This window comes from Electrona antarctica, assembly GCF_951216825.1.
Source record: "Electrona antarctica genome assembly, chromosome: 4".
NCBI lineage: Eukaryota > Metazoa > Chordata > Actinopteri > Myctophiformes > Myctophidae > Electrona > Electrona antarctica.
Window position 1 is genome coordinate 16,593,737 of NC_136809.1, and position 27,881 is coordinate 16,621,617.

The window sequence follows — 27,881 nt, forward strand, 5'->3', positions numbered from 1 at the left end:
TCTCACTGAAAGGGATCAGGGCAATGTCAAGAAGGCCACTCATTTCATTCATTATAATTAAATAAATGTGTGTGGTGTTTTTGTTTCCCCAAATGTATAGTTATTTATTGGTTTGTTTAGTTAGATTTTACAGTAAATAGTTTTATGTAAAATCACCACAATGTGTTTTAAATTTAAACTCCACTCAGTCCTGGCTGCAATTTTGGATAATGTTCAGTTCAAACTATAATTAAACATTTTAAATAGAAGTTTTGATACCGTTGCCAATGACATCTCACCTCATCAGTTCTGGCAGTTACAGTTACATCATTATTAACCTATGTATTCACTATATTTAAAGAGTAAAGACATATCTTTGAAAATGAATCATATAAACCTTAATAATCTCAGAATTATGTTGTATTATTCCAAGTTTGTCTTGAAATCATGTTGCCGGAAAATGTATTCACTTATCGCTGCCGTGTGAGCTTAATCACTATAATCTTTCTATAGAGAGAATGGAGGACAAGGTTACACTGCCTTTAGCGTCTTATACAAGGTATAAGTTATTAGGTACAGTTTCAGGGCTTGCACCTGTTGCACTTCAACATCACTGGGGATTGTATGTTGATAATGATAATGAATTTATTTATATAGCGCTTTTCCCAACAAGGTTACAAAGTGCTTTACAGATAAAAGAGCATTATAATAACCGTACACGTTAAAACAGCATATATAACACAAAATCAATGGGTAACAGTTAAAACAAAAATAACAGAAGATAAAAACTATAAAAAAATTGTCATGCTGTTTATGTTAGTATAGCGATGTTAGAATACACGACTACAGTATTGTTTACCAGTGACCTCATGTATTGAAACAAGAGGGTCATTTATGACTGCACGATACCCAGGTTTTCACCAGAAACTGAAATGCGTCTTTCTATTCTTCTTCAGCTCACCCACTGAAAACTAAGTAATTTGTCCCTGTGCCATTTTCTCTGTTTCTTCCTGTCTTCCAGAGACTAATATGTGGAAGCCTGTGAATGTGCTCGACCCTGGTATCAGACCACAGGGATTCCATTGTGTCTAGACGGCTGTGGGGCAAGCAGTATGCCAAACCACCGGTGATCCACTGTCAGCCCTGTCGAACCCCTACCCTTGTAGCCACCTCAGCAGCAGCAGGAACTTGGCCTTGTGGGGGACCCCAGTAGGTGTCCTCTCTGACTGCGAGCACCTGCAGACACCATGGATCTGATGCTACCAACCAGAAGTCGCGGCCGGTACGCCGCGGCTTCCGGTGAGGCCATCCCTTCCTCTTCGTGTTCCTATGCTCCTCTCCGAGGCGCTCACGGCGGCTGCTCCCGGCACAAATACCAGAACATCAGGAGAAAGCTGCGTCCGGGACGGATCTTAGGTTTGGTCATCAGCCTGGCGGTGGTGTGCACAGTATTCTCATGGAGTGCCTTGACGCTGGACACAACGGTGGACCCAGGGCGGGCACCGGACGGCGCTGAGGGCTCGGCGAAGGCCGCCCCGGTGCCCCAAAGAACTCTCCTGGCAAAAGGCCTGGCAGAAGACACACCGGTGTCTTCTGCCAGGAAAGCTGACAGGAACCACGGGTCCGGGTCAGAGTCAGAGATGCCCCAGGGCGACTACCCCACAGACTACTTCTCACTGGAGGAGAGGCGCCAGGGTTTCGTGGTGTTTCACATGTTAGGCATGTTGTACATGTTCATCGCCTTAGCTATCGTTTGCGATGAGTTTTTTGTCCCAGCGCTCACCGTCATCACCGAGCAGCTTGAAATCTCGGACGATGTGGCGGGGGCCACCTTCATGGCAGCTGGCGGTTCGGCCCCCGAGCTCTTCACCTCCATCATAGGAATGTTCGTCTCTCACAGCAACGTGGGCATCGGCACCATCGTGGGCTCGGCCGTCTTCAACATCCTGTTCGTGATCGGGATGTGCGCCCTGTTTTCCAAGGAAGTGCTGAACCTCACGTGGTGGCCTCTGTTCCGAGATGTTTCCTTCTACATCATTGGGCTACTGATGCTCATCTATTTCTTTCTGGATAACGAGATCACCACGAGGGAGAGCGCAAGCCTTCTGTCGTGCTACATCATGTACGTGACCTTCATGAAGTTCAATTCCAGGATAGAGCAAATCGTCAAAAGCCTGCTGGGAAGCAACCAGGTGGATGAGCTGGAAGCACCACCGCCGAAGGTGAGTCCTCCGGTTTCACCACCATCTGAATGAATGAATAATGAAATTATGAATGGTTTATTTCTGTCCTTTTTACAAAACATGGATAGATACTACAGTTTAGTTTACACAATGGCACCAAAGTACACAATGGCACCAAAAAACCCTGAAGCTGATTATGCCTACCCTATTTGAAAATTAGATTTGAGTAAAAATGTCACACTCGTGTGAAGTGAGGAGTGCTCTTATCATCATACTACTCAGCCAATGAAACCATTACATTCCGTGCTACAAACACACCTGCACACAAAGCTGTGCATAGGAGGGGCTAGTGCCACTCAAAAGAACATTTTCAGTTTCACTTATAGTTTCACTTATAACGAAACTGAAAACAAATCTTATAGCATGAAAGAATACGCAATCACACACACACACACACACACACACACACACACACACACACACACACACACGCACACACACACACACACACACACACACACACACACTGGTTTGTTTCACCTGCAATCAGAATCATCCCAAATCCTAGAACCAGGTTTTTCTGGTTTTAGCAACAAGTTAACAATGTTTTTGCTTTCAGTTTCTTTCAAACATGGCCTTGTTGGCGTTTCTTATTGGAAACCAATCTATTACCAGAGCCAGTTAACTTTCCCTCCCTCACACAATAGCTTGACAAAAATCTAAACAGAAATAATTACAACTGGCTACAAATCAAAGAATGAAAGAAAAAGGTGGAAAATGAAATACTCTCCTCCAGTATGTAGGGATGATGTCTTGAGGGTACATGTGACACTGTCATTGGTTCTTCAATTAGATTAGATAGACACTGTCCAAGTCAGCAAATATGGTACATACACTTTGACAGTGTAAGAATGGATCCTCTCAGGGTTAAATTACCACTCAGTATTGAGTGGTATCTGTGTACAGTGCACAGATCTAAATTCAACCGTTTAGAACGAATGACGGCATATGCCCAGAAAACAGGAATCAACCTACTGCATGCAGCTGTGACTCAGGCCATGCATGGCTTCCCAGAAACACTTCTATATGAAATGTAAAACAATATGGGAGAACAGTCTTCTAAAACAATATGGGAGAACAGTCTTCTAAAACAATATGGGAGAACAGTCTTCTAAAACAATATGGGAGAACAGTCTTCTAAAACAATATGGGAGAACAGTCTTCTAAAACAATATGGGAGAACAGTCTTCTAAAACAATATGGGAGAACAGTCTTCTAAAACAATATGGGAGAACAGTCTTCTAAAACAATATGGGAGAACAGTCTTCTAAAACAATATGGGAGAATAGTCTTCTAAAACAATATGGGAGAACAGTCTTCTAAAACAATATGGGAGAACAGTCTTCTAAAACAATATGGGAGAACAGTCTTCTAAAACAATATGGGAGAACAGTCTAAGCTTAATTTACTCCATCGTGTGATTGTTATCGCTTGCCATCAATAACCTGGTTTTGGTTGGCAGTCTATTAGCCAACCAACCCTACCCAAAACCCAACCATAAACCTAACCTCTCAGGAAGCCACAAATTAGTTTTAATCTGCTACAGGTTAGTTTTAACCTGCCACGCATGTCAGGAGCCACAGGTTAGTTTTAACCTGCCACGGGTGAGTTTTAACCCGGCCACAGGTTTGTTCCAAACGGCCACGCATGTCGGGAGCGGCGGTGTTGTCGGACTAATGCCTGTCGGACTGTTATTATCTAGTCTAACTAGTCATGTTATCTAGTCTAACTAGTCATGTTATCTAGTCTAACTAGTCATGTTATGGTCTATTCCTGTAGAGAGGACTGTTATTATCTAGTCTAACTAGTCATGTTATGGTCTATTCCTGTAGAGAGGACTGTTATTATCTAGTCTAACTAGTCATGTTATGGTCTATTCCTGTAGAGAGGACTGTTATTATCTAGTCTAACTAGTCATGTTATGGTCTATTCCTGTAGAGAGGACTGTTATTATCTAGTCTAACTAGTCATGTTATGGTCTATTCCTGTAGAGAGGACTGTTATTATCTAGTCTAACTAGTCATGTTATGGTCTATTCCTGTAGAGAGTCATAGACAGATTGTGAAAGCAGTTTGCTATAGCCTTAAACCTTCATGGTTCTACTGACGGATGTTGGATGTTCAAATCAAATGAAAAATACTTCAATGTTTTCAAATAGTTTAGCAGCAACTTTAACATCAATGGACAGCCTGCCCCTTCTTTTTAACTAGGACATGTTTTTTTTTTTTTTTGCTTTGATAAACATCAACTACAGTACGTAGTTCATTTTAATCACCTCGTTCAGTGATCATAGTTTGAGAGCTACATTTTTACTCACTCAGTGGATGAGTTTAGACCAAAATTATACCAGGTTTCACAGAAAACCAGACAGACTTCCTTGATAATTGCACACATTTGCACACTGTATGCTCTGTTTCAGTTTGATGGAAGAAGCGTGGTTTTGAGGGCCACAGTATTCGAAGGTCAAGGAGTTTAGAACGAAAGTTAACATGCCTCGGGTATATCCATGTCATATTATACCAGTTGCTCAAATAAAAAATGGATCTATACATGGCCATAATAACCATAAATGAATTAAGACATTTGCCATTTGGGAAAGTCTGATATTGTGGAAGTGAACCTCTTCTGATCTTTAAGTTTACATCTCTCAGGTTTTTAGACGTGCTATTTTCGAAATTCTTTGAAAATGTTTGCCTGTAATATCTGTGTTTCATATTCTTTTAAGTTTCCTGCCCACAAGAAAGCATCACCATGAGAGAGAAAAGACATGATCATGTGGCGCATTTGGTCAAACTAGTAAAAAGAAAAACCCACAAAATTAAGGCTATGATTTTATTTATTGTCACATTTGTCTCCATCTCTTATGTGTTCTGTCTGTCTGTGTGCAGTCGGAGTCAGAGCTGTTGCTCTCTGATGTTGTAATCACATATGGAAGTCAGGTGATTCTGCTCAAACAACTGCACATTGTAGCCACGTCCTAGCGCAGCATGTCTGTTGTGTACAGTGGTGTGAAATAAGAACCCAACACCAGTTCTTCAGGGGCATATACTGAGCAGTTTCACAGACCATTCACAATTGACCTTTGTTTTGTTTAGTTTTTTCTTAAAACCCCCCATGACATTTGATGTGCATATTAGTTGTAATTATAAAATTCCTGTATTAGTTTAGTAAGTGGTTAACTCAGCCATATCAGTTTGTGAAAGTAATAACAGATATAGGGACCACCCTGTAACCAGAAGTAATTATTTGTCACACAAGTGTCCAAACATTACTGATCTTGTATACTGGAGCAGTGGTTTTCAACCATTTTGATACCAGGGCTCACTTATTTATTCAGAATTTTAGCCACGGACCACCATTTGATGAGGTCTCTCAGGCAAACGATCAAAATAACAATTCTTCTACATTTTCTAATTGTGTAGACTTCTTGTAAATTAAGTAATTCAGATGTTTAACACTAATGTAACTATTGAGATCGTAAAATGAGCGTATTTTATGCCCTCATTTCACAAGCTTATGATGATAAGAGGAGTGCTCTTATCATCATACATCAGCCAATGAAATCATCACACTCCGTGCTACAAACACACCTGCATACATTTTTAACAGAGTTAAAGATCTATAAGGGTCCAAAATGTAGTTACCAACTCTCCATCATTTAGCTGGGGACCACCTGGAATCCTCTCAAGGACCACTGGTGGTCCCCGAACCACTGGTTGAAAACCACTGTACTGGAGCATCTACAATATAATATTAGGTTTGATTGACTTGTCTTATAGACCCGTATTGTATTGCATGTCAACAAGGGTTCAATTAAAATGTCACTCTAAGAAGATTAGAGTGCTATGCTAACCACAACTGCTTTGTAAATAAAGGTAAATAAAGGTCAGTGAGCCCACATGACCTTTATTTACCGTGACATGACTTTTGTGTCATTTATGCTGTCAATTCAACAAAACCTTAAAAAAGCAATTTTCTTTTTATAATTGTATTTACATTGATAAGGAACGGGTTCAGAGTAACATATCCACTCTCAATTGGTTCCCAGCGGAAGGTTCCCGGTTCGATCCTGGGTTCCCCCAGAGTTATAGTGTCGAAGTGTCCTTGAGCAAGACGCTGAACCCCTAATTGCTCCCGATGAGCCTTGCATGGCTTACTCCACCATTGGTGTATGAATGTGTGTGAATGGGTAAATGACGTAATGCACAATCTAATGTGCTATATAAATGCACCATTTACATACAATGGTTTGTTTTATCCTCATCACACCCTTCTCACTGCCTCAATCTCAACCTCACTGAAGCATTCCTTGCTGTCTCTCTGGGAATAGACCTTTTTCACAGCAGCCATTTTGACATTAAATAACACAGCTGTTATGCTAGAACCCTAGCGTTCTGTGGAAATAGCAGATCTGCAAGCTCACAGCGATGGCAAGCTGCAAAGAGATATGATTGGGTGTAGACTAGAAGGAAAAATGGAGCGGACTTAGTACATGGGTCAACTATATTCCATTCAGGTCAAACAGAGTCAGGGTGCTGTCGTCGTGTATGTTAGAATCAGGTTCCCAACCACTAATACCACTGGTGGCCCCAAAAAGGTTACACTAAATTGAGCAGAGCCTTTAGCCTTAGTATCATTGGGTAAGCTAAGCGCTATATTGGTTTGTTCCTCAGTCCGTCTCACCTCAAAGATGAGTCTGATGAGTTGGCAACAGCTTTTGTGTTTCTGTCGTCGGGCACTTGATGTACGATTTTACTTGCCCCGCATGTGTCGGCGGCTCATGCGTTAATCCCCCAGGTTAAATCTGCATCAATCCTATTAGAGCCACTAAGAATAGACGGCTGCAGGGTGGGGCCAGAAATCATCGCAGAGTCACAGAGTGAAAATAAAAGCCTTCAGTTGTAATGTCACCGTGTTCATTTCATGGAGCATTTTTCCTGTTGCACATAGTTTATGTTTGTGCTGATTTGACGGCAGATATGGCCGGAGTCCGTGATGATGGGACATGAGTTGGTTTTGTTGGTTGAACATTCTAAAGTCTCCAATCCTCTCTGATCCCCTGATCACCTGCTTATACCCGCTGTGACGACGGCAAACAAACACAGGACAGCAATCTCCTCGCTGTCACTTATACCCCCCTGGTGCGTCTCGTCAGGTGTCTTATGAAACATGCCATTCAACATTGTGCTTCTGAAATGCAGCAGAAAAATGTACAGCAGTGTCATGTCAAGCACCGCCAAATTAATATGTACTTGGCCACTTTGTTTTATTTTATATTTTTTATGGAGGGACAGACAGTAGGCTGACAGTAAATGGGGAGAGAGATGGGGGGAAGACATGCAGTAAAGGCCGTCGGGATCGGGAGTCGAACCTGCGGCACACTGCCAGACTGGGTTGCCAGCCAAGGTGCCTGGACCACAGCCATGGCCCAGGCCCACGGACCACCTTCTGAAGATCTTTTGGTGCGGGGCCCCCTTCAAGATTTGTGTTGTTAAAATGTTTCTAAAATATTCCAAAATATTCATACATAGCTAGAAGCTAGACCATTAAGAAAAAAGTTGGCAATAAAATCTTAAAATCAATCCTGAAGGACACTGGCAGCCAGTGAAGTGCAGGTAAAACAGGTGTTATGTGCTCAAAGCTCCTGGTACCAGTGATGAGCCTATAGCCTAGCATTTTGAGCTATGGTTAAGACCAGAGTACAAGGCATTGCAGTAATCTAAGCGAGAATACACCAGAGCGTTCACAAGAGTCTTAAGAATACCTGTAGAAAGAAATGGTTTTATCTTTTGGATGTTTCTTATGTGCATGAGGTAGGTCTGTAGCACCTTTTCTACCTGGCATTCAAAGCAGAGTTTGGGGTCAAATTGGACACCCACGTTTCTCGCAATGGTCATGATGCATCAGTGTTACGGCCCAGGCTAGGGGTCACGCACTAGGTGTAACCTAAATTGTGAATGGTGCATTTATATAGCGCTTTTATCCAAAGTCCTTAGATGTGCATCACATTCACCCATTCATACACCGAAGGCGGAGGAAACCATGCAAGGCATCAACCTGCACATCGGGAGCAATTAGGAGTTCAGAGTCTTGCTCAAGGACACTTATACACTCTCTGGGGGAACCCAGGATCAAACTAACCTGGCGTTTCCCATCTGGAGCGTTCTACCGGCCACTCTACACCTGAGCCACTGCCACCCCATTACATAACAACATAAAAGATGGACTCCTTCCTTCCCAGTCCCCAAACAGCCAAGTCACATAAAAGGTTTAAAATCCCACAAGTCAAGGATATATTTGACATTTAAGATAAAAACATGAACCTCAGGGTGTATAAATCCTAAACACAAAACAGAACTCCTACTCTTACTAACATAAAGGAAACCAGAAATACAAATATCTAACCAAATAACTAACAAACACAGAGAAAATAATAACAACAAAAAGAGAGGTCGCCCACCCCTTCACGCCCAAGCCATTACATTATCCTAATTACAAAACATAACAAAGTGCTGTTGTTTGGAGGCTGGCTATGAGGAAGAGAATCTAATAGTTTGCGTTAGCGACCCATTTCAAGGGTGAGGTGAAGGAGCGTGCATGAGGTAAAAAGAAACTATCTATTTCTAGTCTCTTGAATCCTGGGCTGAGCCTCTGAGCTATCACCGTTCTGTCCTGACTGTGAGGTCAGTATAGGTTGCAGGTTACTTGAGAATTTACAATAAATACAAACTAGAAAATGAAACCATCAAAGTGGAAACGATAGTCTACACATATTAGTGAGGATGAAGCAGTAAACGGAGAACTCCCGAACATCATGTGAAGATTGTTGAGAGAGTTCACACGCAGGGTTTAAAGTCACCGTTTCTAAAAGTGGAGATCTCTGCCGATTAAATCCTAGATAAGTCCCACAGCTTGGATGAACGGTCAAGTAGACAGACACACTGCAGGTGCTACTGGTTGATGGAGACGAACAGAATAGCCGCCTTGCCCTTAGCTATTTGTTGAAGGTCCCAAAAAATAGAACAAACCTGGCTGCAGCCAGTGACTTGGAATGACCTACAAAATAAAGACAAAGTGAGGCTGAACCCTCAGCCCCGTCTGCTTCATTGGCTTTTTAGGTCTGCAGTCATGGGTTCGGTTCTTGTGTGCATGTTGACTCTGTTCTGTAAATTATTCTGGGTTGAGCAATCTGTGAAAATAGCAGGTGTACACGCTCATTGTAAGCTTGTAGATCTGCTATTGTCACTGAATAGATTTGGTGTAAATACAAGGATATAGTGGGACCCTGGTCAATTAAGTTTAAGTGGTTGACTTCTGGCTATATTACAGAGTTTATGGGTTTCTTTTGGAAACTAGTGTGTACCATCATTTTTACAGTTAATGTGGTATAAAAAAACATGGCTTTGTTGTTGTAAATAGTTCACAATGACTTCTCTTTCAATGCTGATATAGTGGACCACCGCATGCAGAATCACATAAACTACAGTATTTATGAACACAGGTTTGTGATATAAATATGCATATAGTTATGCTCACAGTGTGCAAGCGTGTGTATACAGTATGTGTGTGCACACAATATGGGTGTTTCCAGTCATTCAGCCATGTTCACTTAGCCTGGCATGGCCAGACTAATATCACTGCGTAGATATTAGTATGGAATCTCGGTGTGGAACCTACATGTCCGAGGGGGGGATTAAAAAATGCCCCATATTTCCGTACTGGTATTCCAGGTTGATCCCTCACTACTTTGGAGGGAGTGAAATCCAATCACAACTGAGCGGTGCCAGACCAAATCTGCAAGAGGGCCATTTTTTATTACAGATAAGTCTGGTTTCCAGGCTAATGTTCACTAGCCAAGTAATTGGTTCTCAAACATTTTCATGTCAGTTATTTGTCCACTGTCTCCCGTCTGGAATTGTATGCCAGGGACACCCATAGGAGATTTGTTTTGTTAGACCTTTTCAAGATATTTCAAGATTTTTCAAGAAAAAGACAGATCTAGAAAGCTTGTGGAATAACATAGTTGGACCACAGCTATATCACACCACCGGCAATACAAGGAACCAAATCATGTAGAATTTACAGTAGATGTCTCCCTCTATTGCCCATCAAAATGTTTTCTCTAAATGATTGATGATTCTGTCAGGCAGGCAGTCTATAAGTGCTTCATAATAATGTCTTCTAGATTGGGGATGAACAGAGGTCCAAACTTTCTTTAGACATTACTAGTATTTCTTTTTTTATCTAATAATGCCTCCTTGAATCTAATATGAATGGGTTTTTAAAATAACTGCTAGTGGAGATCCTGTCTCCTCAAGCTAGGTTCAATGATAAGCGTAAACAATTACCTGTTTTGCATATGGTTGCTGTCGAGTGGAATCCTAGCCTGTCAAAAAAGAAAAATTGAAAAATTAACTTAATTGTGTTCTAATGAATCAAATGTGGTTATTAAGTAGTCAGAATCTCTATTACTTTTCATTGGTTAAATATTTATGAAACCAACAGACAGAGTGTGTGTGTGTGTGTGTGTGTGTGTGTGTGTGTGTGTGTGTGTGTGTGTGTGTGTGTGTGTGTGTAGATCAGTATATCCATACAATGTAACTCTGTGAGCGTGTAAAAATGGCCCAAGTGCAGTGTTAACCCCCCCACCCCACCCCCTCTCTGTGTAAGCTTCAGAGCAGCAGGTGCTGAGGGCTAATAATGTCTGTCCCAGGAGCCATGTGAACCTAATGCTGAACATCATCATCTCTCTCTCTCTCTCTCTCTCTCTCTCTCTCTCTCTCTCTCTCTCTCTCTCTCTCTCTCTCTCTCTCTCTCTCTCTCTCTCTAACTCTCTCTCTCACGCGCACGCAATTAAACACCCTCTGCTTTCTCTCTGTATTTTCCACTTTCACCTTTTTATTTATTAATGTAATTTATTGACACAGTACTGACTCCAAATATGATTGGATGTAATGGTGATCGTATAGCCGCTGCAGGGGTGCCCACACTTTTTGACTTGAGAGCTACTTTCAAAATGACCAGCTCGGCAAGATCTACCCACCAAATAAATTATTATAGCATTGCTGAAAATAGTTTAAATATGTACCTGAGGGGGCTTTGGAATAGTAGAGTTCGTGTTACATTCTGTACAGTATAAGACAAATGCACTTGGAATGGGAAATAGAGGGGGAGAAATGTTTTTTTTTTTTTCTTCAATATATTTAAATGAAATACTCTTTAGGGGCATGTCATGTGATCTACCTGCACAGCCTTTGTGATCTACTGGTAGATCGCGATCTACCTTTTGGGCACCCCTGCTAAGGAGATCATGCCAGGAAAGAAGAGAGTTTGAGGCTTTTACCACAAAAAAGTACAAGTAAAAGGTTTTGAACCAAGGGCCATGGAACCTGCTCTGCCTGTAGGGATATTCTAAAACAATGAGAATCAATCATTTGTGTGTTTTTTTTCCATGGTTTAAAGAAGCAGTCAGTCTTGGGATTTGACATAATGTAGGCTACATGATGTGTTTGTGATAGTTCAATATACCATATGGATGACACAGGTTTACAGGGCATGACGATGATTGCATGCCGTGTTCTTTAATATCCTGCACAGACCTTTAGTAAGTGTTTGTTTATGTAAATAATGGTGGCTAATAAGGATAGAACCCCGCCCCCTGCTGTGAGCTGACGTAAACAGCAGCAGGTGTCTTCTCATTCATCTGAAAGGGATTATCGATGCTCAAAAGTCTGAGAATGAACCGAGAAATCATGTGAACAACAAGAACCTTTCACTAGATAGATATGACCCTGCAGTGGTTCTGAGAAGGACTTTTGTTTTTGTTTAATGATCATTAATTAATGATGACACACTTTGTTGTGTGGCCCAAAACTCAGACTAGATCCCATTGCTTTGTGTGGAATTTGTTACTCTAGGTCTAGGCTGAGAGAATGAGATGTTTATTTTGATGTGTCTTTCAACAAAACTAGTAACACTTTAAAGGACAACTTTAGTTATTTTCAACCAAGGTTCATTAGGTTGTTATTAGAGAAAGTAAAAGATTAATGTTATATATTTTTTCATTTACTGCTTTCTTTTGTTTTAGTGATTTTAGTTTCTTTTCTTTTTCCCCCCGAACATATCACATTGTATCACAGGATCTACTGAATGTGAAGGGGGTACTATAGGGAGCTGCCATACTGTGTTGTAGGCTGTCAGTTTGTCACCTCCCCTTCACATTCAGCAGATCCTGTGATCTTTTGTGGCCAGATGTAATTTTACAGGGTCTAGTAGGACTACAGTAAATAATAATTAATACATAATTTTGTAAAAATAAATAAATACATATTTAGCCCCATGCTCGAATGCCCTCGCCCCCTGTAAAGAATAGCTAACATCGCTAAAATGAAAGAAAGCAGCAAATGAAAAAAATATATAAAACATTACACTCATCTTTTAGTTTATCTAATAACAACCTAAAACATGAGCCTTGGTTGAAAAAAACTAAAGTTGTCATTTAAACATTTAAGAAATTAGCCTTACCAAACAATCAAAATGTACATAATCAATACACTTTGACTATACCATAGGAGAAGAAATTGTATTATTTAACATGCAATGTGTGGATGACTGGACGTTTGTGTGTGTGTGTGTGCGTGCGTGCATGTGCACACAGGGGCACCTAAGCTAGCTGTGTAATATCTGGCTGTCCAAGCTAGATATAAAAACAACCTATCTACAGTATATAAAAATATATAAGTCATCAGCTTCCTCATACCATAAATCACAAAACATGCTGGCAAAGTGGCAACATATAAACCACTCAAATGTGTGTTATTTGTTTGAGGCAACATGGCTGTCCTGTACCCTGTACAGAATATGTCCTCTGAAGAAATGCTGGGGTTAGATTAGTTTTACCGTAGGTCTGATTTATACTTCACTGTGCGCCATATGTCACGCACTGAAAAGTGTCCTCTGTCTCTTCAAAAGCAACACGTTGCACTGTCTGCAACACATTATGAGCTTGTAAATCTGCTACTGTTGGGGCGTGACACCGTCCAGCGCACAACTAACTATAAATCACCCCTTGAAGGGCAAGACCACTTTGGTAGAGATTTGGGTTGTGTAGTTAAATTGCCATGATGTAACTACAACGGTGGGCAAGACATTTAAAATAATTTGATTCCACTGACTAGGAATTGATAATTCAAAATATATGCTCATCATTGATCTACATTGTACAGTGAAGAAGCTCAGGAGGAGCTTTTTTAGCCAAATAAACCAAAAAAAAGCTGATTCTGACAGAAAACAACAGTTACATCATGGCAAGGTAACTACAGCTGATAGTTTTGAGTTTCAACATTTTGACAATTTGTTAGCTTAAAAAGTTTCTTGTCACAAATGATTCTCTTGTTTCTGTAAAAATATAAATTATATAATTTGACAAATTTTCATTCCAGTTGGCCACTGCCTTGAAAAAACATTTTGATATAGGCCTACTGTACATCCACCTTTTGCAGAACTAGAAGATTTTATATTAGATATAAATATCTTATTGAAGATATATAGGCTATTGTCATTAAAATCATTAAAATGAATGATGCTGAAATGGAGAACAATCACTGATACCGTACATCTGACTTGTTTCTTTCACTACCATTTCTTGCCTGATACAAATTCTATTGTGACATGTTCAATAACCTACTGCATCTGTTTAGTTGGTGTTGTTTCAAAAACGTTATTGTGACTTTGTTCATTTTGAGTGTGTTATATTTTCAAGTGGTTAATCAGGTTTACGCATCTCATCTGACTGTTTACCCATTTTATGCCCTTATACATTTGAAACTTTCACTGCTTTCTTCCCCCTCACATATCCAGATGTATTTAACTCTCACTGTGTGTTTTTCTTCAAGGCAAACGAAGCTGGAGAGGATGAGGGCAAGCTGACGGTAAGATGTGCAAGAATGTGTGTGTGTGGTCTGAGTGGCGCAGGGTAAAGTTCCTGCCAAACCACGATGGGGGGATGGTGTTTGAATTATCTCCAACGAATACAAATGGCCGCATTCGCATACTGTACGTTCCTCCTAGTGCAACAGTGCATCGGAGGAGACACATGGTTGTCTACAGTACACTCTCCCACATGACCAGGGGTTAGCAGAGACAGGGACTATAGAGCGTCGCAGTCCCGCCCCCTTTCATGACGACGCCAGGCCCAGGAAATGATTCCCAATGCATTTTCCCCATAGACATTTGAAAAATAATTTATTTAAAGACGGTTACGCCGCGGACAAAGCCAACTCGAGTCGTGACAACTCATGACAACAAACACAATATCTTTGGACCAAACAAATAATTACAAAGAAGAAAAACAACAAAAAAAGTGTTTCTTCTTTCTAATTATTTGTTCGGCCCAGTTTGTTGTCATGATTTGTCACGACAAGAGTTGGCTTTGTCCGCGGCGTAAACGTCTTTAATTAAATACTTTCTGAAATGTCTATGAGGAAAATGAACGGAGAATCATTTCCTGGGCCCTGGTAGGGGGCGGGACTGTGACGCTCTATACCATAGGCCGTAAAACACTACTGGATAGGGCCCCAAATTAGCCAATAGATCACACCTGATCACCCCTAGATCTCCATATATCATGACTTCACCCACTGTAGCTTGTTGTGCCTGGCACAGTGTATACACACAACTGAGCCTTTCTCCCAGCCTTACCTCTGTCTGTTTGTCTGTCTGTCTTTCTTTCTTCAGACCAAGCCCAGGCTGCAGAGGGAAGGCAGCTGTGCATCTTTACACAACTCCCTGATGAGAAACAGCATCTTCCAGCTCATGATCCACACACTCGACCCGATTAGTTCACATGGTACAATTGATGTTCATGGTACACGCACGCACGCACGCACGCACACACGCACACACACACACACACACACACACACACACACACACACACACACACACACACACACACACACACACACACACACACACACACACACACACACAGTAGTCATAAAGGCTTCCTCTAGGCTAGTGTCAAAGGTGCAGGCTATATCTCTAATTAGAGATGCCCTGATACTGTATCGGTATCGGAAAAGTTTCGGTATCGGCCCTTATTTGTCATATCGGGTCATATCGGTATCGCCGAATATGCCAGTCTCACCACCGATCCGACACAGGGGTAAGGGGTTGCCACTATGGCAGGTAAATAAAATGTTGGGGCATGTGGAGTGAGGTGCACATATGAGTGAGGAGTCTGCTATAAACACAACACGAGATATATATACCTAGATAGCTATAAACACAACACAAGATCACAACACTGGTATCGGTATTCGGTATCGGTATCGGCTAACACAGAAATTGTGTTATCGGGATCGGATCGGGAACGAAAAAAGTGTCAGGACATCCCTATCTCTAATACAGACACTTCTCTGGACTCTTCATCAACCACAACACGCACACACACACACACACACACACACACACACACACACACACACACACACACACACACACACACACACACACACACACACACACACACTCAGTGGACATATATACAAAAATATTGCTGCTGTCTGACAGAAACCTTATCTTCAATGTATTTATGTTTTTTCACAATAAATGAATGCTGTACGTTATACGTTACGTTGTAACGTTATATACGTTATACTGCAAAGGTAGCATGCATCACAACATGTTGTGGGACACCAGGTTGAAAGTGATAGCAATGTCTCTGTGTTATATATATATATAGATGCTCCGGGTGGCGCAGTGGTAAAGTATCTGCCCACCACCGTGAATGTTGTGGGTTCGAATCCACCGTCTATACGCACACAATTCACCTTTTGTCAAGTCCCACCCGTGGTTGTGGCCCTCTTCGCACCCATTGGTTGCCGTTTCGTGGTTGGACAAAAATCCTCTCTCTCCATCCACTACCATTGAAATAACATGTTTTTCAGTTGCTTAATATTGATATTCTGTTCACTCAATTCTTATTTTAAACTTGGTGTCAGTAAAAAGGAACATCACAGGTGCAGCATGGTGACTGGGCATATCATGTTTGTTTTTAGTTTTTTCCAAAAATGATGTTTTAACAAATTCAACATAAACAAGGCGGAACCAGGGCGGAACAAGGCAGAAAGAGCCTGCTGGTTAGTCAGTCAGGGCCAATCAGAAGGCTGACAAAGGGTGAATTGGTCTGTATTCGGGGGGAGAGAAGCTGGGCTGGGAGGGTATCTCTGCATGTATTCCTACCCACGGGCTGGAGCGGCACCTGTTGGGTGGGCGGGAGGAGTAGGATGACACACACACATACACACACACACACACACACGTCTGATTCACCGGTTGGTTGTGTTTCTAGAACAATTCAAAGAGAAGGCATCAATCCTCCACAGAATGGCTAAGAAGAAGTGTAAGGATGAGGGTGGCGGTGCCAACGGTCTTGGTGAGTACAGTAAAGTAAACCACTGCTGCTCTGATTCATTCTTTGCAAAATTTTATGATCAGCCCTGAGACGATGCTGGAAATCATCTATCAAACTACTTCATATGAGACACGTCTGTTATTGTGCAAGACCTACGGGTGAGCTGGGTGGGCCCAGGCCCAGCCAGATTGAACTTGGCCCAACTTTATTGACAGTTCAGCTCATATGAGATGGAAGCGGACAGCGTGCGTCCTCTACCACCTTGCAGGCGTATGCAAAGGCTAAAATATGTAATTTAGGTAGTATATTATGTAGACGTAGTTAAGATTGATGGTTCTTAGTTTATTTATGATCTTATTCTTAGGTGACTATTTCTATGCATTTGATGTATTACCTTGTGTTGTTCTTACTTATGGTAAGTCGCTCTGGATTCAGAGCATCTGCTAAATGCCTAAATTGTAAATTGTAATGCTCTACAATCTACATCACTTCTTTATCAGTAAGATTCCCAGCTATTATTTACCCTGACTTCTTTAGAGCTTTTTTTATCGCACGTTTTTTTTAAACCATTTATTTCACCCAGTGTCAATTGTCAATTGAGTGTAATCCTGGGCGCTATACTCCCTCTGCCAACCTGGGGAGAGCAACAGACTGAACTCATTCTTCCTTCATGCATATATGCATTAGGAGCCCAAGGGCCCTATTAAGCAAGTGGAATCTAATTACATATAATTTTACAGTTTTTAAGACGTGGGGGCGGGTGCAATGTCATATTACAATTATGGGCCAGGTGAGAAGCGCTTTCGACACCCCGTGGTGTGAGCAAAACGGCCTTGAATTAGTCATGGGAGTGTTTCAGGGAGTTTTGAGGCTTACCCAATGAACATGTCCGTACTATTCTCTTTACGACACCAGCTGATGTCCTCATGGAATGCGCCCTTTTCGGCAAGTGGTATTACATTTCTGCAGACTGGCACCATAGACATGACATGACTTTGTCACATTTGGGTTAATTATTCATATTGCACTGCATGCTGTCACCTTTATGCCTCAAAAGAACAGATCCACAAGCTGTCACAGCCATGATGTGCATAGCTTGTAGGCCTATGTCTCTATTTTGTTAAGTAACTTGCAGTTTTCATTGGAAAGTCATTACAGCGGCGCAGCCATATGCTAAGGGAGGGAGATATACGCACATCATCACTTAATTTGTTTCTGTTCTAAGCATGAAAAACAGCTGTAAAAATCTTTATTCTAGTTCATTTGATTCATAAATGAATAACTAAGCCTTTGAAATGGCACCTACCTATACCTTTCAGATCGGAATGGAACTGCGAGTAGATACGCAGCATTGGCTGGCAAATTGGCAATCCATGCGTAATGTTCCCAGAATCGTCTAACCCCCGAACATACAAGTTCGTTTGATATTGTTTAATTCGATAAAAATAGAACCATGTACCATACAGCGAATGAAAGCAAGATTCCTAAGGAATATGGGGATTTTTACATTTTAAAAAACGGTTGAGAAATGAGAGAACCATGAGTGTTTATAATATCAAATATTATAAGAATAATATGAAAGACAAACGGGCTGTGAAGAGCTCAGCTCACCATCCCGACAAGGAGGAAATATAGCCTATAGTGCATGCACGTATATGCACTGACTGTTGCACACACGCTCTTTATTTGTTTCTATTGAAAAACACCAGTAAAATAACGTTTATTTTATTTTATTTCATTCGAGTCACGACGAAGGAATGAGTTGAAATGCCATACGTGCGCCATGCGTATTGCTGCGGCCCCAATGTTATGGTCTTCGCTCGTAGCATTTTATTGAAGAAGAATTCCCAGTGATTATGGAGATGTTTTAATTTTTAAAAAAGGTTTAGAAATGAGCGATATATGACCCTTTATAATCTCAACGAGAAAGCCAGACAGCTCGCTGTTGCCATGTCTCATAGAAACAAGTAAATAGGTCTATAAACATACTCCCAAAAGAATCGCATATAACAGGGGTCTACAACCTATTTTAAATGAAGTGCCATGTTTTTATTTTCTAGATAGTGAGTCTGCCATATCAAGATTCCTTTTAATGACACCACATTAAAATTTCCAGCATATTTTGATTGTCCACAAATATAAAGTTCTTCCTTCTTTTTACATATTTTCTTGCACATTGTTATAATGATCATTATAAATATATATCCCCCTGCAGTCAGAGTTCATTGTTTTAATGAATGAATGTGATGCATTGTGAGCTGGTAGATCTGCTATTTTCAAAAGTAATCTTTGAAAAAAGTGACAATAAGAATATTTTTGAAAAATGTTATTGAAACATTTAAAAACACAAATCTGTCATGGGGGTCACTGGCTTAGTTGGGCAAATGCATTCATATGGGGGTCCTTGACATGGGAATGTCGCTGTGTGAGGATCACTGGTTTAAACAACATTAGGAGAAAAGCCCAAATAAGCACTTTAGAAACAAGAAAAGCAACCACAACTACCAATATTTACAAGCAACTTTGCAGAAAAAGAAGCCGCTTATAATAAACAGACATGGCAACACTCCAGCAGCACTCCAGACACCGTCTCCACACCTGAGCGCAAAAAGGTTTTAAGCTGCGCACTTCTTAAGCTGCGCGCAGCTTAAAGCTTGAGTTTTTAGACAGCTGGTGGATGGAAAAGAAGCTCCACCTCCGCTGAAGACTTGAGCGGAGGAGAGCGTTTCCGGGAATCTGGCCGTCGCGCAAGAATTCAGCGGAGGTGGAGCTTAATTTCCATCCACCAGCTGTCTAAAAACTCAAGCTTTAAGCTGCGCGCAGCCGAGAACGTGCGCAGCTCTTTTGACCGTCTGGCAGCACCTAGAGCCGCTCAAGTGTAAAATCAAACAGTGCTTTTTGCTTTTAAGACGTGGTCAGACCCAGGCGGAATCGGTATGCGCTGAGTGTTTTTAGGTCAAGGGGCTTAATAGCAACTAGCGCAAAGCGAAAATAATTAACATATGGACACTCCCCCAATGCTAAATTATGCAGGAACGTGGTATTCCATATGAGTGAGCGCTCACCACGGCTTCCATAATACGAAAAGGCGCAGAGCGAGGGCGAAATCTGTATTTACCGCATGGGTTTTTCGTCTTGCTTAATAGGGCCCCAAGCCTCTTCTTTTCACCTGACAGTGGGGAGTTTCCCCAGTTAGACATAGCGTGTGGAAAGAACACGTTATTCCAACCTCCATCAGGTGCCCTGACTGGCCAGGGGGAGGCAGTATAGAGACCAGGATTACTGCATGTTTTTTGTGAGGGTACCTAGGCCTAGGTCCGGGGACACGGGGAGAACATGCAAACTCCACACAGAAAGGCCCTTTTTTGCCAACCCCACCTAGGGTATCGGCACTGATGACGTGGAGGAGAGAACACGCCCACAGCGTCCCCAGTAGGAAATCGAACCCAGGACCTTCTAGCTGTGAGACGACAGCGCTACCGACGTGCCCCTTTACTATCACTGGCAGCTTTAAAAACAACTCTTTCTTTCTTTCCTCTTTTCCGCCCTAATTTTCTTTCTTTCTTCTAGGAAACAAAGGCTCCACCGTGGAGGCAAAAGACATTTCTAAGACCCCCAAGATGAACGTGTCCGTGGAGGTCACGCCACCAATGAACGGCAGCATAGGAGGAGACGTGGTGTGGCTTCCATCTTTCTTATCATCATCATTGTTATTATCCTCACTCTTGAGTTTAGGGCTGCAACTATAGATAATTTTCTGAGATTATGCTGTCTATTACTTTTTACTTTTTGTTTTTTCATAAATGAACGCCCTACTTGATCATACAAAAGTATCAAAAGTAGCAGATCTTTGCGTCGCGTTTTCACCCGACAGAGACAATATACATTTTCTTCCTCAGGCTTATGATGAAGAGGAGGATGAGGACCAGCCCCTGAGCCTGGCCTGGCCAGACACCAACAGGAAACGTGTCACGTACCTCATCATCCTCCCCATCGTCCTGCCCCTGTGGCTCACACTGCCTGATGTCAGGAGAGAGGTATGCACTACGCAGTACGCACACACGCACACACGCACTCACACTAAAACAAGATGACATTGCCTCAGTACTGAAGGGAAATCATTAACAACAAACACCACAATTATCGTTTCAACAAACACACTATAAAGAATCAAGATGGTTTTAAAGTTTTCTTTTTAGAGGCGTATATTGTACAGGGAGTTTTAGACTTGAAACGTTACTCCAACATAAGGAATATTTGGAAATAGCAGATATTCCAGCCCACCTCCTAATCTGTGACATAAAGAATAACTCCATAAAACATAAAGATTGACTTAAAAGATTGTCTAATTTTCTGGGTCAGAACTGATAATATTGCTATAGTGATGTGAGCAAGTAATTAATGAGAATCTAAAAATGCTTTTTAAATCAGTTGTTCTCAAAGTTTTCATGCCAAGGACCCCCAAAATGATGTGCATTTCACAGTGGGTTCACAGGTGGAAACTGGGAACGGACTGTGTCCTTTCCCGGTATTTCGCCCAGGTTGATGTGGTTTTGAGGTTAGGTTTAGGCATAGTTTCTGTGAGGTTAGGGTTAGCAGTGGTTCCCAAAGTGGAGTCCATAACTCTGGGGCCGCAACCGCAAAAGCACGGTCACCTCCTGATTTCCGGGTTAGGTCTGTTGGCATTGTCAATAGTGACTGGTCAGCAGACCTCAGAGCTCTAGGTGGGTTGTGGCGATGTATAAGTTCGGCCATATATGGGGGAGCCAGGCCATTAAGGGATTTAAAAGTAAATAAAAGGATCTTGAAATCGATCCTTTGTTTGATCGGGAACCAATGGAAAGAAATAAGGACTGGTGTGATGTGGTCAAATTCTTTGGTACTGGTGAGGAAGCGGGCAGCAGTGTTTTGAACTAATTGCAGGCGTCATCAGCGTAACTTAGACTTAGACTTAGTCTTAGACTTAGTCTTACTTAGACTTAGTTCCTCCCGTTCCTATTGGAACATTGGGCGACGAGTCCTCTCCATTTACTCCGGTCTCTGGCGACCCTTCTTGCTCCGTGCCAGCTGACACCCATCTCGCTTAGGTCTTCCTTAGCTGTCTGTCTCCATGTCTTCTTTGGCCTCCCTCTCTTCCTCTTTCCACCTTCTGGCATCCAGTCCATTGCCACACTTGCCGGTCTCTCTCTTGGCAGTCGGAGTACGTGTCCAGCCATTCTCCTTCTCCTTTCATCGACGATGACAGACAGTGGTGCTACCCCTGCCCTTCTCATCACCTCCTCATTGGTGATGTGGTCTCTCCATGAGATCCTCAGGACGGATCTGAGGCATCGTCGGTGGAAGACATCGCTGTTGGGATGACCACTGACATATAGAGGCGTAGCTTGGTGGCCGTAGAGATGGTTTTAGACGACCAAATGTTGCGGAGCCGCTGAAACACTCCTGCAGCTTTTCCAACTCGGTTATTGACGTCTTTCTCCACGTCTCCTGTGTTTGAGATGTTACTTCCAAGATACGTGAAGTTTTCAACATATTCTATGTCATGTAGGCCTATAGTGAGTGGTGGAAGGTGTTGGTATTGTCCAATGGTCATGGCCTTAGTCTTTTCTTGGCTTATCCGTAAACCGACCTTATCTCCGTGCTCATGGAGACTGTTGGTCAACTCTTGGAGTGCCGGCTGGGTATGACTTAACAGAGCCAAGTCGTCCGCAAAGTCCAGATCGGCCAGTCTGCCCCCTCCCCACTTGATACCGAAGTTTTCCCCGGTGACGGACTTCCTCATCACAAAGTCAATTGTAATGATGAAGAGCAGTGGTGACAGAATGCAACCCTGTCTTACACCGGTCACGATGTCAAAGTCATCGGTTGTGCCGTTGTTGGTTTTGACTCTACAAGTGGAGTTGTGGTACAGGGACCTGAAGATGTTTACGTACTTGGGTGGTACACCATACAGCTGGACGATCTGCCACAGTGATTCCCGGTGGATGCTGTCGAAAGCTTTCTTAAAATCTATGTAGTTAATCATGAGGGGTGTCTGAAGCTCTTGGCACTGCTCGATGATGTTGCGAAGAGTAAAGATCTGTTCGGAGCAGGACCTTCCCTTCCTGAAACCAGCTTGCTCTTCCCTTAAGATGTTGTCCACCTCCTCTTTAAGGCGTTGGAGCAATACACTGCAGAATACCTTGCCAGGGATAGACAGCAGTGTGATGCCCCGCCAGTTGTTACAGTCCGCGAGGTTTCCCTTCTTGGGCAGCGTCACAATGACCCCACGTCTCCAGTCGGCTGGAACGTCTTCAGCATGCCAAATCATGTTGAACAGGCTAGTGAGGCTCTCCACAACAACGTCCTGGCCATGCTTCAACAACTCGGCGGCTACCTCATCGAGTCCCGGTGCCTTATTGTTTTTGAGGCTCTTGATTGCTCGGACAACCTCAGTCCCGGATATCTCTCCTGAAGTAACATTCAGAGTTGGAGCCGGTGTTTCGTGATCGAAATTGAAGAGAATGGAAGGTATTGGCTGATTGAGAACCTCTCTGAAGTGCTCCACCCACCTTGCCTCCTGCTCTTCGTCGGTCAGGAGTGCCCTGCCATCCTTGCTCCTGATTGGCACACCGGAGCTGCTCTTGGAGCTGGTTAGCTCCCGCACGATCCTGTACAGCGTTTTTGTGTTGTTCTTCTCCGCTGCCTCCTGTGCCTCTCTTGCTTTCTCCTCTAGCCACCGCCTTTTATCATTTCTGCAGCTCTTCTTCACTTCCCTGTCCAGACGCCTGTACTCCTCGTCTTCCATCCTCCAACTCCGGAGCCTCCTCTTCTGTTCTCTTTTTATCTTGGCCACCTTCCGTTCATCGATCAACTTCCATGTGTGGTCTGTTATCCACCTTTCTTTGTTGGTACCCCTCCTTCTGCCTAAAACTGCCTCTGCAGTCTCAGTGATGGCACGCGAGAACAGGCTCCACTGCTCCTCAATGGTTGAAGGATGTTGTGGTACCGCAAGCTTCTTACTCAACTCCTCACGGAAGCTTTCTGATATGTTGTTATTCTTCAGCTTGTCCACCGCGTAAGGTCTCTTGGGCTGTACCTTTTCCACCTTCTTTAGCTTCAGCCTGATTTTACCCACCACAAGGAAGTGATCTGATCCTACATCTGCACCTCTATGGGAGCGAACGTCTAGCAATGACGAGCGCCACCTTGTGTTGATGCAAATGTAGTCCAGCTCGTTCCGGGTCCCACCACCAGGTGAAACCCAGGTCATCTTGTGGATCTGCTTGTGCCCAAAAAAGGTGTTTCCGATACTGAAACCGTTGGTGCTGGTTAGCATCAACAGTCTCTCCCCGTTGTCGTTTGTGGAGCTTGCAGACCCGTGTGGTCCCACTGTGGTGTTAAGGCCCCTTCTGTCGTTATCCAGTTTTGCATTGAAGTCTCCAATCAGCATCTTGATGTCATAGCTGGGGATCTCTTCGAGCACGGTTTGGAGCTGATTGTAGAAGGCGTCCTTATCTTCTTCTGAGGCAACTTCGGTTGGGGCATAAACTTGCACGATGGTTACTTTGGCATGTCTGGTGTAAAGCCTCGCTGTGATGATGCGTTCGTTCACCGGCTTCCATCCAACCAACGCTTTTGCTGCATGGCTGGAGAGGATGATGCCGACTCCATGGGTATGGTGGTCTTGCTTCCCAGAGTAAAGAACGATTGCTCCATCAACCATGAGGCGCCCCTGCCCTGTCCACCTCATTTCGCTAACGCCTAAGATGTCCAGGCGATAGTCTTTCATACTCTTCAGCACCTGGTCCATGCGACCACACTGGAATAGTGTGCGTACGTTCCAGGTGCCTACTCTGGTGTTAGCTTTGGTGTTGAAGATCGGGGTCATCAAGGGTCGGGCTTCCTGCTGGATTTCACCCGGCCCCGTCATTGCTACATCCAAGGATGTGCCGTCTCTTCTTCGCCGTGATTTACCGGAATGGCTTCTTCTCGTCGTTTCTGTAACAGGCTTTTGTTTTACAGGGTGGGGTTGTTAACCCCACGCCCAACCCCCAACCTGGAGGACCGGGAGCAGTTTAACGTCGTGCTCAGGACGTAACAGTGGAAGGATATATCGTGTTTGGAGAGGATGGGACCGAGGGGGAGCATATAGGAGGAATAGTAGATGGGCCAAAATAGAGCCCTGGGGTACCCCACAGGTGAGAGGGGCTGCAGGAGATGAGAAGACACCCAAATGTCCTATCTGTCAGATAATACCACTTATTTTGTTCCCAAATTCAACCCAACTTCCCAATCATCCATTAACACTTCCCTCCCAATCAATGTGATCTATTATATCGCATTAGCCACACTTTACATAATTCCCTGTTCATATATTAGAACGGGTAAGGCCCTAGTGTATATAATCGATTGATAGGTGATTCCTTTTTGTTGTTGTTATTTCAGACATCCGAAAGGTTTTTTCCAATCACTTTTATTGGCTCCATCAGTTGGATCGCTGCCTTCTCTTATCTGATGGTGTGGTGGGCTCACCAGGTAAAACACACACACGCACGCACACACGCACACACACACACACACACACACACACACACACACACACACACACACACACACACACACACACACACACACACACACACACACACTCAAAGCTGTCTCTTTCGCGCACACTTATCATTCATTAATGGGCTATATTAATTCCCTGTAACATTCCCATTTTGATCAATGGGCATCATCATCTATCTCCTCTCTCACACATATTTAATATGCATCTGTGGAGCTTCTCTTCTCTTCTCTTCTCTTCTCTTCTCCTCTCTGAAATTGGTCTAATCAGGAGTCAGGTCATTCTATGTGTGAGCGTGGCAGCTAATCCCACCTAATCTCCCTGGCTCCAGGACCAGATGAGATTCTATTCTGGACAGTGCCAGTACAGCTCAGCTCAGCTCAACTCAACCAAATCAGTCTGGCCCAAATATATCTCAGCATTTTTTCACTCAGTATAACAAGTCATCCTTGATAGCTTTATCTGCCTTTTTTTAGATGTTTTTTTGGGCTTTTTCTGCCTTTATTGATAGATTGAAAGTAGACTGACAGGAAATGGGGAGAGAGATGACACGCGGAAAAGGCAGTCGGGATCGGGAGTCGAACCCGCGGCACACCGTCAGGCTGGCTCAGCAGCCTAGGTGCCCAGACGGTTGAGCTAACCGCCCGGGCCTGCCTTTCTTTTTTGATGTTGTCTCTCTTACTAGTTTAGAAACTAATCAAAGGTGCCTCACTGCCCCCCTTCTCTCTCTCTCTCTCTCTCTCTCTCTCTCTCTCTCTCTCTTCAATTCAATTCAATTCAATTCAATAGACCAATTATTTGTTTACAAACATTGGGACTGGGCGCACAGGTGACTGTTTCATGTAATCAATTCCCAACAGATCTCCAAACCTGTTGTTTTGGGGAGCGCAGAGCGCTGGTTTCAGTCCATTCAACCTCCTCTTGTGACTTGGCTAGTGAGATGCACCCTAGGATACATTTATACTTCAAAGCCCAACAGTGTTGCGCACAGAGAACAGCTGATATACAAGCTCACATCGCATCGCAAATGCGACTGTTGTGAGCGTAGAGGTCTGCATGCGCGACACCATCGCGGGACGAAGCATACATTATACTTGATGGACTGCAGGTGCGCGTGCAGCCGTGGACAAACAGGCACTGCTGCCGTGTTCATGAGCGCACCTCCCGTTCTTATGACAGCGACTGGAGGTGTGGTTTTGAGGACAACTGTTTTGAATTATTGATTATTGTTCAAACACAACAGAAACCAAGGATTATATATTTCAAGGGCGAGAGATCACAATAAAAATCCTAATCATTCTTCCTCCACACTGGGAGAAAAACAGCATCTGAAAGTTTGATGGGGCATTTTTTACACGTGAGTGCAGTTAGAACTTTTCCATTGCATCTTATGAGAGGTGGTGTTCTTCTGCTGCCTTTATGCGCGCGCATGCCGTTTCTTATCAGTGTGACGTCGTCTGATAAGGCGTCTATTCAATTCAATTCAATTCAATTCAATTGAGCTTTATTGGCATGAGAAAACGTACGTTTACATTGCCAAAGCAGAAGTGGAACAAGACAATCAAAATAGAACAATGTATTTACAAATAAATATTGGATATAAATAGGAATCAAATAAAGGTGTAAACAGAGCTGTGTTATCTCTCTCTCTCTCTCTCTCTCTCTCTCTCTCTCTCTCTCTCAATGCTTCTATAAGTTGCTTAATGGGGCTATTGTGAATATCTGTTTGGTCTTGGGTTGGGTTTTGCTGTCAAAGATGCTATTTACCTGCTGTAAAAGTTACACCAGATTGTTTCATGTGATGACAAGAATAGTTCCATCATGGTAGGCTCTCTAAGAGGTTGACTGACTTGTTCTTTTGATGAACTCAGGTTGGAGAGACCTTCTGGATCACAGAGGAGATCATGGGTCTGACCATATTAGCAGCCGGAACCTCCATCCCTGATCTCATCACCAGTGTGATCGTTGCACGGAAGGGCCTGGGTGACATGGCTGTGTCCAGCTCTGTGGGATCCAACATCTTTGATATCACTGTGGGGTGAGTCCAGCATCCATCCATCCATTCCAGCAGGGTGCCACAGACTTCCCTTTCCGTGGCCACGTTAGCCAGCTCTGACTGGGGATCCTGAGGCGTTCCCAGGCCAGTGTGGAGATATAATGCCCCCCACCTGGTCCACGGTCTGCCCCATGGCATCCTGGATGTGCCTGGAAAACCTTCCTTGTGGATTTGACTGTTTACAGCTTACAATGTGTCACATCGCGACATGTAGTTAGCTTATAGATGCGCCATTTCCGCCATGTGACACCGTCGAACAAAGAAGAATTAAATAAGGGCTTATGTTGTTAGGCACTCATTTAACCACATGAGAACCCAAATAATATGAAAATATGAGTGAAATAAAACATAAGATATTAAAAATGTCTCGTCTCCTCTTCCTCTCTCAGGTTGCCTTTCCCCTGGCTGATCTACCACTTCATCAACGATTTCAAGCCGGTGCAGGTGAGCAGCAATGGCCTCTTCTGTGCCATCGTGCTCCTCTTCCTCATGCTCCTTTTTGTCATCATCTCCATCGCCGCGTGCAAGTGGAGGATGAGCAAGATGCTGGGCTTCTGCATGTTCCTGCTCTACTTTGTCTTCCTCATCGTCAGCGTGATGCTGGAGGACAAGATCATCACCTGTCCCATCACCGTCTGA

At 43.2% G+C, this 27,881-nt stretch overlaps 1 protein-coding gene across 1 annotated transcript; it reads left to right on the forward strand.

The window, feature by feature from the left end:
- Positions 1-1,226: 1,226 nt before the first annotated feature.
- slc24a2 (solute carrier family 24 member 2) lies at positions 1,227-27,881 on the forward strand (the record flags this gene model as incomplete). Its single annotated transcript, XM_079498291.1, has 9 exons — positions 1,227-2,201; positions 14,117-14,152; positions 14,958-15,087; positions 16,576-16,659; positions 20,209-20,315; positions 20,538-20,675; positions 25,066-25,155; positions 27,058-27,224; positions 27,632-27,881. 9 exons carry the CDS (start codon positions 1,227-1,229, stop codon positions 27,879-27,881), a joined length of 1,977 nt encoding a protein of 658 aa, XP_079354417.1.